This window comes from Labeo rohita, unplaced genomic scaffold (genome assembly GCF_022985175.1).
Source record: "Labeo rohita strain BAU-BD-2019 unplaced genomic scaffold, IGBB_LRoh.1.0 scaffold_72, whole genome shotgun sequence".
Lineage (NCBI taxonomy): Eukaryota > Metazoa > Chordata > Actinopteri > Cypriniformes > Cyprinidae > Labeo > Labeo rohita.
In genome coordinates, this window is record NW_026129656.1 from 795944 (window position 1) to 808609 (window position 12666).

At 35.8% G+C, this 12666-nt stretch overlaps 1 protein-coding gene across 7 annotated transcripts; it reads right to left on the minus strand.

Moving 5' to 3' along the window:
* Positions 1–201: 201 nt before the first annotated feature.
* LOC127161731 (zinc finger protein 526-like) lies at positions 202–7561 on the minus strand. Of its 7 annotated transcripts, XR_007827161.1 has the most exons (6): positions 7467–7554; positions 6495–6645; positions 3966–5037; positions 2810–2883; positions 1065–1115; positions 202–803 (listed from the first exon to the last, which is right to left on the minus strand). XR_007827161.1 is itself a non-coding variant. In XM_051104448.1 (3 exons), the coding sequence occupies exons 1-3, from the start codon at positions 7470–7472 to the stop codon at positions 4034–4036; spliced, it is 1161 nt and encodes a 386-aa protein (XP_050960405.1). In that variant the 5' UTR covers positions 7473–7554; the 3' UTR covers positions 2894–4033. The 7 variants fall into 7 exon arrangements, 1 of the variants encoding a protein (XP_050960405.1); XR_007827162.1 differs by adding an exon at positions 6789–6868 and having other exon boundaries at positions 202–2883; positions 7467–7561; XR_007827163.1 differs by adding an exon at positions 6789–6868 and having other exon boundaries at positions 202–2883; positions 6488–6645; positions 7467–7561.
* Between the last annotated feature and the right edge of the window lie 5105 nt (positions 7562–12666).

Here is a 12666-nt window from a genome sequence, read left to right on the forward strand (position 1 = left end):
GGTTCATATGCAGATTCTTGATGTCAGTGAGTCTACATGTTCCTGTCCAAACAGTTTCTGCATAATCACTTAAAAGCTTTCAGAATGTCAAAACAGCATAGATTTTTATTCAGTAATATTTCAGGATTGCAATAATATGAAGTTAATAGTCATTTTTTCTGGTACTTGTACTTTTACGAGTATAGCTTTAAGTCTGTAATTTTACTTGTACTTAGGTACAAATTAATCAAAATAATTACTTTGCTAATTTTAATATCACGATTCGTAACTGAGTACACCTTCTAGGGTTGTGACGTGATCTTGCAATATTAAAATGTGATATTATAATGTGATTTTTTTTTCTGTGATTTTGGCAAATGTATACGGTTCATTTGGTTTTAAGTATATTTCTTTCCTTTTAATTATATACACAAGCAATCATGCATGATTTACACGTTCATGTTGTTTGTACATGTCTTGTGTGGAAACACATAAGTAGGTCAGAGACATTGCTTGCTTTGATAGATCATATAAGTTAAGCAATATATCATTGTCCTTCAGTTCCTTGTTCATAAACACTTTATATAAATGTGTCCAGGTCTTTCAGATACGTAAAGATCAATAAAAAGATCCTTTATTTCATTGGGTATTTTTATATTTATAAAACAAACAAACAAACAAACGAAAAAAAACAGACCAATGTCTCTTATGAACTTCCACTTCAGGTTCTATTCACACTTCTGTTAAAAATAGAAAATACGTTGTGTTTGTGGGAGAGTTTTCTGTACTGGGTGACTGTTTGGTGATGGTGGACTCTTGACAACCTAAAGACAGACTCAAAGGTTAGGTAAATTTTATATATATTAAAGTCAAATGTCCAGTCCAGGGCCATATAGAGTACATACTAAGACAACAAATACCATTGAGAAAATGCAAATAATAGAATTTACTGTCACCAACTGTTCTGTACTTTTGTTTTAAGTACACATAACACTGGACCATCTTCATCTCAAATACTGCATGCAAATTACACAAATCTTTTGCCATCACCATAACTGCGCAGAGGCTGTATATTCACAGCTTACCATCAGCATGAACACACCACAGTCCGGTCAGTCTGTCTGGGTTGGAATATTCTATCAAATAAGCAAATTTAATTTATTTTTTCATACATAAATCTACAGAACAAGGACTGGAAAAAACACTGATAATTGCATTCTTGTTCCTTGGTTTTGATGATCTTTCATGGGCTGGGAAGCAGCTGTACTGCAACTGAGCTTTAGAAGAAAATATTCAACAATAAAATATTTAGCAATTTTGTCAAACTTAAAAACACTCCAGGCAAAGTGGTGTGGTGAAGAACACAGATCGGAGTCAATTGAATCTATACAACACTGACTTTTCTCCACACTGCAGAAAAAGGCTTATTTTTGTATTTTTAACTCGTCTTTCTAATCCAAACACCTAAAAATTCTTAAATCAAGATACATTTCCTAAATAAGCCAAATGACATGCACTGCAAAAAAAAAAAAAAAAAAAAAAAAAAAAAAAAAGAAAGAAAAAAAAAAGGCTTAAGTTACTTAATTTTGTTTTGTTTTAGTTCTAATCAAAATATCTACAAATTCTTAAATGCTATTTGCAAAAATTTTTGCGCTTCCAACACTTTGAAAGAAAGTTTGACTTTCAGAGCTTGCACAACTTTCAGAACATGCACAATGAAGAGAATTTCATTTGTGGAACAGTTCAGAGAATTTGAGTAGGCACTGTCACCTCTAGGATTGGATGAATCAAGTTGATCAATCTAAAATTGCTTTGGAAGCAAGACCTGTGAAGTCTTGAGCATCTGTGCATTTGATTCACAATGTCTTGGTTTACATAGCAGACACAACCTGGTGTCACACAATTGATGGTCATTTGGAAGATAATGGAATTCATTGCTAAGAACCAGACACCATACTTGCATTTAACGTGTATTAATGAACAGCTCTGGCCATAAATGTGTGTTTTAAAGTAAAACAGCTCTTTGCTGCCAAGTCTCAATGCTGGATAAAGAGCTCACATGCCATGTCTCTTACCTCTGAATTAAAGGTAGAACTTTTGAATAGTAACTAACAAGTTACACATCCATTAAAGAATATTTGTAAAAACTGTTATTGTTTTCATTCCAAAATACATGCACCTGCAAAAAATTTGGCTCTGTGCTACCAATTGTACCAGTTACATTTGTAATAGTTACATATTAGCTAAAGACTTACGTTGAGAAACCAGTGTCCAGGGGCCTCATTTATAAAGTGTGTGTACCCTTAAATCCATGCCAATACTTGTATTTGTAAGAAATGCATTTGATGTGCAAAAGTGCTTAGCGTCACGTCAGGGTCTGGGTAATTTTGACCCATACAATGTATTTTTGGCTATTGCTACAAATATACCCTAGCGACTTAAGACTGGTTTTGTGGTCCAGGGTCACATATGTTAATGACATTAATTAGGAGTTGTTTACAAGTCAGAGAGCGGAAACCATTTGCAATTCAAAGATTTGTCCTTCGATGCTGCATCATCCTATATGTGATAATGAAAAAAAAAAACCCAAAAACAACGCATTTCTCTGCAGGGTCATTTTGCTATTTGCATTGCACATTTAACAAAGATACTGTGACTAAATCCAAATTTAGCAAAGTTGCCCCAATATCACACCAAAAGCACCCACTTCAAATATAAATAAGAAAGCCAACACACAAAAAAAAGGCCATTATAAAAGGAATAACACAAATGGCATTTCATGCATCAGTCAACAATGTGTAGAAATGGGTACAAAAAAAGAAGTGCTTACTCAAAAATGTCTTGAAGATGAGGTGGACAAAAAGTGGCAACAACATTAGTATCAACTGCACAGATGCCCTTTCCCTGATAAAACATTTAAAAAACAAACGTGATGTCCAAACACTGATATAAGTGCTTCATATAATTTTTTTATTGCAACATTTTGACCATCACGTATTTTTCAGAGTGCCTGACGAAGATCATCGGAAGACCAAACTAATGCAAACTGATTTAAATTAAAAATTATCCTGGCACTTTCCAAGCTTTGTAATGGCAGTGGGTGGGTGTTTCTGTTCCCCAGTCCAAAACAAGTCCAATAAAATGCATCCATCCATAATAAAAAGTGCCTCACATGGCTCTGGGGGGTGAATAAAAGCCTCCTGTAGAGAATCGATGCATTCTTGTAAGAAAAATATCCATTTTTAAAAGGTAATAATCACTTTTCTCTTGCTTGTGCCTACAGTCCTACGCAGAAGCCGCTGCGCCGGTGTCTTGCAAAAAACAATGTTTGTTTACAGGAGCAAAGTTTCCTTACTTTAGCAAAGGAAAACCAGTCCCCCTTTTAGTTTATATCAAAATCCTCTGACATTTCTTTACAAATCCTCTTTTTTTACTTCTGAAATATAACAATTGTTTAGTTTTGATCTCTCCACTGCATACATCATCCGCCCCGAACGGATTCCATGCACGATTGTTGGCGCAAGCTAGATTAAACACGCATCAAATAAACACAGGAGGCCTTTATTCACCCCTCAGAGCCGTGTGAGGCATTTTTTTATTATGGATGGATGCGCTTTATCAGACTTGTTTTGGACTGTTGAAAAGAAACACCGTCATCCGCCCGGAACAGCTTCCGCGTACGACTGTTGCCGCAAGCTAGATTAATGTGATTACTACATTTTAAACATTCATATTTTCTTACAAACATGCATCATTTCACTACAGGAGGCCTTTATTCACCCCTCAGAGCCATTTTTTTTTTTTTTATTATGGATGGATATGCTTTACTGGACTTGTTTTGGACGGTTGAAAAGAAACACCGGCTCATTGCATTAAAAAGCTTGGAAGTACCAAGATAATTTTTAAATTTAACTTGAAGGAATTCACATAGAATGCCTTGAGGGTGAGTAAATAATGGGCTAATTTTCATTTTGGGGTGAACTAACCCTTTAAGTAGGCCTGCATGATCCTTGTTTTTGAAGGAAAGTCTTTACCCGAGGTCCTCTCCTAGACCTCAATTGCACTTCCTTTCTTCACTTGTGGTTTTCCGGAAGAGCTCCCTGTCCACTTCAAACAGGTGCCACTTTGCAACATATTTGTGAAGGCATGGCTGCTTTGGTTTGGCACAAGGGCAAAGCCAAGAAATGGTTTTGGTATCATATGTAACCATGACCCGACCAAGCCTGCTGTAGAAAGAAATGGTGGGCTCGAGCACAGAAATGTACTTTTTGTGGCTGGGTCCACAAATGTTCACTAGACAAGAAAGAGGGACTCCTGCATCAATTGCCTCTCTCTGCCATGCCAAACATCTGTCCTTCTTGTCCTCCCCAATCCAATGATCATCAACTATAGTCTGTAAAGCTTGCTCTGTCAGTAAGGGAATGTCCCTTTCAGCCGGTGGACAGTATGCAAGCGATCGAAGATGATGGCACTCATAGGAACGGATGTTTGATCTTTCTGCAAATTCTGTGTTAATTCTGCAGGCGTCAAGTTCACATGTTGTTCTTTGTTCCAAGCCCCACGTCTTTTTGATGACATGGATCGGAGTGCTGGGTGCTGAAAATGATTTGGCTACCGCATAGACACCATTTGTATAATCCACACACTGTGACTTAAGGTGGTTCTGAGAGGTAATGTCCATTTTTCTTGGTGTATGTCGTCTCAGAATATGCAGCTTTACATTTTTTTTGTTAAGTGACATTCCACAATGAAAACACGTGACTGTCTCTCTCTTCCTTTGAATTTTTGGAGGTGATGCAAAGGAGTCAGGATCAGAGGAAAAGGGGGTAGAGACTGGAGATTCGGTAACAAAAGTGGATGGGGGTGGGGGTGGGGGTGTCGGGCACGCATCTACAGAGGGAGATGGAGGTGGTGATGGTGATGACAATGCTTCTGCCTTGGAGCATTTGGAAACATGCTGTATGTATTGGTCCTTGCGTATTACTGTCTGGCTGCAGTAAAGACAGTGAAAATGAGCTGTGGTCCTGCACAGTTTATTGCATTTTGAGATGAAGTAACCTGTAAAATTATAGCAAAGTTATTAACACTGTAGAGTGCACAGCAAGTTTCACAAAAGGCACACATAGATAAACAACATTCTAATCACTTCAGAGACTCCCATCTAGTCTGTCTGCACTTTCAGATGCAAGTATATTTTTAGATTCTACATACACCATGGGCCAATCTACAGAATTGGTCCAAAGTCAGAGTTGGAAGTGTCTTGAAAAAAAACAAAAACGTCTTTTTCCACAAAATGTGCATGTATGCAAACTGTATAATATTCAAGGTGCAGCTTTTTAGTAATTGTGCAGTTAATTCTCATATTGTATTTTCAGAAAGTTTTGGAATATTTGTCCTCTCCCTAAATTTGTCACTACCGAAAAACAGTAATAATAACTAAATGAGAATGTTTATGTTTACCCTTATAAAACTGGTCCTTGATTATGATTGTTTGAGCCGCATTCAAAGCCGTTGTAAATTTCTCTACAAAAATACAGCTCTGTTTACTTTTGTGTGTTGCTTGCCAACCACTTTGTTGCAACCACAACTGTTTCTGAGGAACTACATTGTTTGGTGGAAGAATACTTCTCTGCATCGTGTCATGCCTAACAACACCGCTTAACTGTTATAAATTCAACCACAGCTTCTTGGGGCTTACTGCTTTATTGTAAGATTTCGTTTACATCTACATTGTAAATATATATTTTTTCCTATTTTATTACAAAAAAAGATTCAAAGGTAAATTAACTACAGTTACATTTTTAACAATACTTCAAGTGTGATTTATGATATTTGTTGTATTTTAAATCCTTTTTCCTTTGTAAAAGGCAAAAAGTCGATCATACTGATTTCAACCTTAAATGAGAAGTCCACTTCTAGAACAAAAATGTACAGATAATGTACTCACCCCCTTCTCATCCAAAATATTCACGATCAGTTATTTTCATTAAAAAACACAATTTAAATACTTTTTAATCTAAAACACTTGTCTTGCCTTGTTCTGCCTGAACTCCGTATATTCTGGCTCAGCACATGGTTAGCTAGTACAGTTCTGAACAGTGATATACATATAAAAACTAAATGTTATGGAACTCCCAAAAAGTGTGCTTAATTATAAAACAACGGGGTTCAGTAGTGAAAGTTTTCGGACTTTTGAACACATTTACCTCTAAATGGGGTTGATGGGGACTATTTACTCACACCATGTAGGTATGAGAGAGAGAGGGATGCGTGAATATTTCCTGATCATAAATATGAGGTGCAGTTCAAATCAGTCTCAGTATTAAGCTTACTAATTATTGTGAGTTTTAATAGATAATGGAAGGATCTTAGTAAACATCTAAGATTTGAATACTTTTTAAATGTGTTTTTTTTGATTGTGGGACAGCAGTTTGGACCAATTCTGTAGAATCCCCATATGATTTAAAACCAACCACAAAAATCAATCAATATCTAGAGAGCTACTCACACTATACCTTCATGCTCCACTGCATGGCTTATGTGGTTCTCCATGTGAAATGTAAAAGAGAACTTTTCTTTAGTGGTGAAACTGCAGCAGGGACATTCAAACCCCTTGTCCCGGCAGAACTGTTCTGCATCAGGTTTGGACTGAAAATGCGTAGGATGCTGTAAAACATGACACACATCACAAAGATTTGTCATACACTCAGATAATACTCAGTTTTATCAAGTAAGATGTAGCAAAATGATTTGGTTGCTCAACCAAGGTACTGAACAAGAGTTATCAGTGTATATCAAAGGTTCTCAACCTTTTTTACTCCGGGCCCCCCTCCTTCTCCAGTCAATTTTCCAAGGTCCTCCTATGCCTCACATTTCTTCTTATACCGTACTTCCACAGCAAAGAGACAAAGCGTTTATTTTTAAACCTTTTTTATTAACCAAAACATTTGTTTTGCCTTTTTATTCTTCATCTGTATGTTATACTAGACTGACTAAATATCTACTAAATAAAAAAATAAACATACAAATGAAAAATACAACAAATGCATGTTAAATCTGTTGAAACACATCGATCTGTCAAAGCACAAGACTCACAAGATCCTCTTCTATGGGTGAGCATCCATTATAAAACACTTACAGGACATTAATTTGGAGAACTACTCAGTGGAGTACATACAGTATGTGTGAGAGATGAGTGTTTTTATGTGTCAGGGGGCTGCAAGTTCATTCTTATGACATAAAATGCAAGCTGAATCAATGCACTTACATTTTATCAGGATATATGAAGGAACATTATGGACGGAAATACAGTGTTGCTAGCTTATTATTTCCTAATAAAGGGCATGTGTGAAGTTGTAAGTCTTGGTAACTGTACAGTGGCTCAAAACAAACGAATGTAAAATAACTTTATGATGTTAATTTCGCTTCAGCATGACAAATACTTTTGGAATTACACCGGGCTACGAACCAAAGATTTTTTCACTTACCGACATGGCAAACAACTTCTTAACCTTTTGACGATTAAAAACAACATAAACAATTTCTTCAACTTGTCGTCTTCTCGGTGGTCCTCTTCTGTTTCTTCTTATATTTTACGGCGGTAGGCATCCAGCGTATTGGTGCATTACCACCACCTACTGCTCCGGAGTGAGGATCAGCATATATATATATATATATATATATATATATACAGTCATGTGAAAAGGTTAGGACAACCTTTTGAATTCCATGGTTTTCCATATCAGGACATCATTAAAAAAAAAGGCTTTTGGCTGGTCTTAAAATTTTGAAAATAAAACTAATAAGAACTGATCATCGGCAAGTCTGAGCGCCTCTATAAAGGCATAAGCTTTGGCAGTTTGCTGGTCTGGAGCCTTCAGGTGTGTGTTAACACAATGCCAAGGAGGTAAGACATCAGCAATCATCTTAGAGAAGCAATTGTTGCTGCCATCAATCTGAGAAGAGTAATACGGCCATTTCCAAACAATTTGAAGTTTATTCACAAGTGGAAGACATTGAAAACAGACACCTCTCCTTCCAGGAGTGGTTGTCCCAGAAAATTCACCCCAAGATCAGACCGTGTAAAGCTCAGAGAAATGGCAGACAACCAAAGAACTACACCTCAGACTCAGACACTACAGGCCTCAGTTAACATGTTAAATGATAAAGTTCATGACAATACCATTAGAAAAATATGGGACAAAAATGGCATGTTTGGAAGGCTTGGCAGAAGAAAGCCTCTTCTATCTAAAAAAACATTGCAGCACAGTTTAGGTCTGCAAAGTTGCATCTGAACAAAACACATCTTCTAGAATAATGTCCTTTGAACAGACGAGACTGAAGTGGAGATGTTTGGCCATAATGCACAGCGCCAAGATTGGTGAAAACCTAAAGAGCGTATCAGCACAAACACCTCATACCAAAAGACAAGCATGCTGGAGGAGGGCTGATCATTTTGGGCTTGTTTTGTAGCTACAGGACCTGGACACCTCACAGTCATTGAGTTGGCCATCAACTCCTCTGTATATCGAAGTATTCTAGAGTCAAATGCGAGGGCATCTGTCTGATATCTAAAGTTGGGCCAAAACTGGGTCATGCAACAGGACAATGATCCCAAGCAAACCAGCAAATCTACAACAGAATGGCTGAAAAGAAAATAATCAAGGTATTGCAATAGCCCAGCCCAAGTCTAGAGCTCATCCTGACTCAAATGCTGTGGTGAGAGCTGTGCATAAGCAAATGCCTACAAACCTTAATAAACTGGAGCAACGTTGAAAAGAAGAGTGGTCCGAATTCCTCCAGAACGATGTGAGAGACTGATAAAGTCACACAGAAAATTAATGCTTCAAGTTATTGCTGCTAAAAGTGGATCTACAAGCAATTGACTCATAGGGTGTCCTAAGTTTGTCACACATGGCCTTTCCCTCTTGGCTGTATTTTTTTAAAATAAATAATGACACTGTGTGATATGTCATGTGAATATAAATATATAATATATATAAATATATAAATATATATATATATAGAACAATGTAAATTTACAAACTCATTAAAATACACACTTTTCCATAATTACATCTCCAGTCATATATAAATGTCAATGTGTGTATATATAAGCTATATCTACACACAATTAGCAAATTAGTAACAAACAAAAACAACAAAAAAAATAAAATAAAACAAAAACTATATAAATATACTATACATATATAAAATATAATATATAATCTTATATAATCTTACCATTCTTAGAGACTCATACATGGTTTTTACAATTCACCAAGGGGTTGATTATCTTTGGATAAGTGTTTTAAAGATTCTATTTATTTTTACATTTATTTTTAAAACAATTTATAGAGGGTTTACTGTTATTCCACTTACTTTTGTGTATATGACATTTACCCATTGTAATAATGTTTACCATCAATGACATCTTTTTTGAAAAACCATCTGCATAAAGATCCTGTCAGAACTGTGACTGGACAAGAAAAAAATAAATGTTCAATGGTTTCAGGCCCTTCTAAACAAAAAACACAGAGATCTAGCTCAAAACGGAATCTTTTCTGTAAAATTTCGGCAGCTGGATAAACAATAAACATTGTTAATAATTCTAAAGTGCTTTATGTTCATCAATGGTCTGCTTACATTGATACTGCTGGCAGTTCATCAGAGCTTATTAAAGGATTAGTTCACTTCTGGAACAAAAATGTACAGATAATGTAATGTACTCACCCCTCTCTTTCTTACTTTAGTTGTAAAGAAATTATGTTTTTTTGAGGAAATCATTTCAGGAATGTTGCCTATAGAGTGGACTTCTATGGTGGCCGTGAGTTTGACCTTCCAAAATGGAGTGTAAATGCGGCTTCAAAGGACTCTAAACGATCCCAGCCGAGAAGAAGGGTCTTATCTAGTGAAACAATTGATTATTTTCTAAAAACAACAAAAAAAAAGTACAATTTATACAATTTTTAACAACAAATGCTCGTCTAGACAAGATGAGCATATGTGGTTAAAAAGTGTATAAATTGTATATTTTTTTTTAGAAAATAACCAATTGTTTCACTAGATAAGACCCTTCCTCCTTGACTGGGATCATTTAGAGCCCTTTAAAGCTGCATTTAAACTGCTTTGAACATCTTGGATGACAAACATCTTGCTAACACTTTATTTAAAGCCCTTATGTCTAATGCATTATAAAAAATTATTATAATGCACCTTATAATGCATTGTATGAATAATTGTAATCACAGTTATAGTACATTTCTATTCACTAAACACATTTAGAAAGTATAGTGTTAGTTTGGTACAACAGTGTTACCATATTTTGTATGTCAGTGCATCAAAGGGAAGTGAAGTACAGAAAAAAAGTAAAGATTTATAAGGTATGAGACATTATAAAATATATATTTCTTGATGTTAATTGAACGCTTTGTTTTGTTACATTTTCTATACAAGTGTCAATTTTACAATTTTATCCAATTTATCACCAAATTCAAACAATATGGTGCTCTTTAATGTAGCATGACAGATCGTGTTGGTGCCTCAGTTGAAGTGAAGTGGCAGCATTAATTGTATGTGATCCAATCATCTCTTCCTCTTTACTACAGTACTAGCTGTAGCAGCAAATGAACATTAATGTCAGAAGGAATGTTGAAAGATAAGTACTAAAATGAATCCTGTCTCATGTAATTGCTCAGTGTTTTAACCACAGAAAGACATAAGTAAAAACAAATTAATTTTATGCTTGAATCAAAATCAAATGGAATCATTACATTTGTGTTAATACCCAGGCCTAGTGTGCAGAGCAGATTCATGAATTTATTTAAAAAGGAAAGCCATTTCAGAGGATAACCAAGATTTGATATTTGATTTAATAAAAGATTGACGACATTTTTCTTTACAATAAAAAAAAAGTACAGTGATGCATTATTCCAAATAAGCTAAGGCATCTGTCTTAGTAAAGCAAGTCAAATTATTATTCTAACTCTTACCTTGTCATTAAGCCAGCAACCCTCCTTCAGTGTGGCCAAGTCACTCTGCGTAATACACATTTTGAAGGCTGTGCTGATCACAAGGTTTGGGTTTTGTAGTGCTAGAATATCCTTCACCTCACATGCCATGTCCTGCACCTAAAAAAATAAACAAGCTAAAATAACTTTGATCTATGGACAGACTTTATTTACAAAATACGTATTGTCAACAGTTCACTATCACATATCATTTTACCTCAGTGTGCCTGGGTAAGTGCTCACTATGGTACACATTAGAACAGCGGTAGGGAACCTTGATCCTGGAGGGCTGGTGTCCCTGCAGAGTTTAGCTCCAACCCTTAAAAAAATAAAAAATAAAATAAAAGTAGTGAGATTTTTAGTAAGAACAGCACAGTAGGATAAAGTGGTATATATTACCTAAACAGAGCTTTTGTCCATTTCTGTGTCTTTTGTCCTCTGGGATATATGTTTTTGATTTTTTATAGAGATTTGCATCCTCTGTTAATGAAGTTAATTAAATTAAAACATCACATTTACATGAGAAAATAACATACAAAGGCATTACTCTTGAATTCTGGTACAAAATTGACATAAGAAAAAATAAACATGTATCACAAATGAAGCGTATAATATATCCTGCATCGAACATATATACTCTTATTAACATTATTTTTAAAATTAAAAAGTATGTTTAAAAATAATTAAAAAATATTAAGTAAGACATCATTGGTTCATTCAGCCCGCGCTCATTTAAAAACCACCACGTAGCATATATGTTTTGCGTTATCCTAACCATTTTTATCCTAATCCTAACCGATTATGAAATCTGGTTGCAGCGCACAAGGAGTAGTGATGGGTCGTTCTTGAACGATTCGTTTATTTTGAACGAATCTTTGATGTGACTCGGGACGAACGAGTCGTCTCGGGGAGTGATTCGTTCAGTCGCGCATGTGCAACATCCTATTAGGTTCTGTGCCGGAATTAGTTCACCTGTTTCGAGTCTTCGGGTTTTTGGAATCGTTTGTTCATTTTATGGGGCTGTCACGTGATGAACGAACGACTCAAACCCGAAGACTCGATAGATGAACTAATCAATTCTCTTTCCGGCTCAGACTGCATTGGTGAAGCTTAAGGGGCTGTCACGTGATGAACGAACGACTCAAACCCGAAAACTTGTCAAATAAGAGGCAAGGTGAGCTAATCATAGACTAAAGACCCAGGTAAACAATGAATTAATCTTTTCTGTTTCTTATAGCAAGTTTTGTCTTGTTTGTAGTGTGATCAACGTTTGTGTAAGCAGTAGATGTGTTAGGGAGGTAACACGTAAATTTAAATTATATTTTGCTAAAATGAAATGACTCGGAAAAAAAATCGTTCATTTTGCTGAACGAGGCTCAAAGGTCCGAGTCGGTAGAATGATCGGAACTTCCCATCACTAATTAGGAGAATCTTTGCAGATAATCTTCCTTGAAGTCTTAAACATGCACACACTACAAGATTTGAAAACTGTGGCGCATCACACACTACAAGATGACTGAGGGAGCGCCTCACGTGATCTTACGCAACAGATCGTCATTTCAGCAATAATGTTTACAAATATTAATTAGCCTGCTAGCAGCTTTATAAACTCACTATGTGGAAAACTGGGACGATTTCACACCACAGCTTTCCTTACTCCATGCAGTTGTAGTATGTT

Coding starts and splice junctions, on each gene's coding strand:
- LOC127161731 (XM_051104448.1), bottom strand. Junction 5,038..6,494: donor CCATGCAGTGGAGCATGAAG/GTATAGTGTGAG, acceptor ATAATTTTACAG/GTTACTTCATCTCAAAATGC.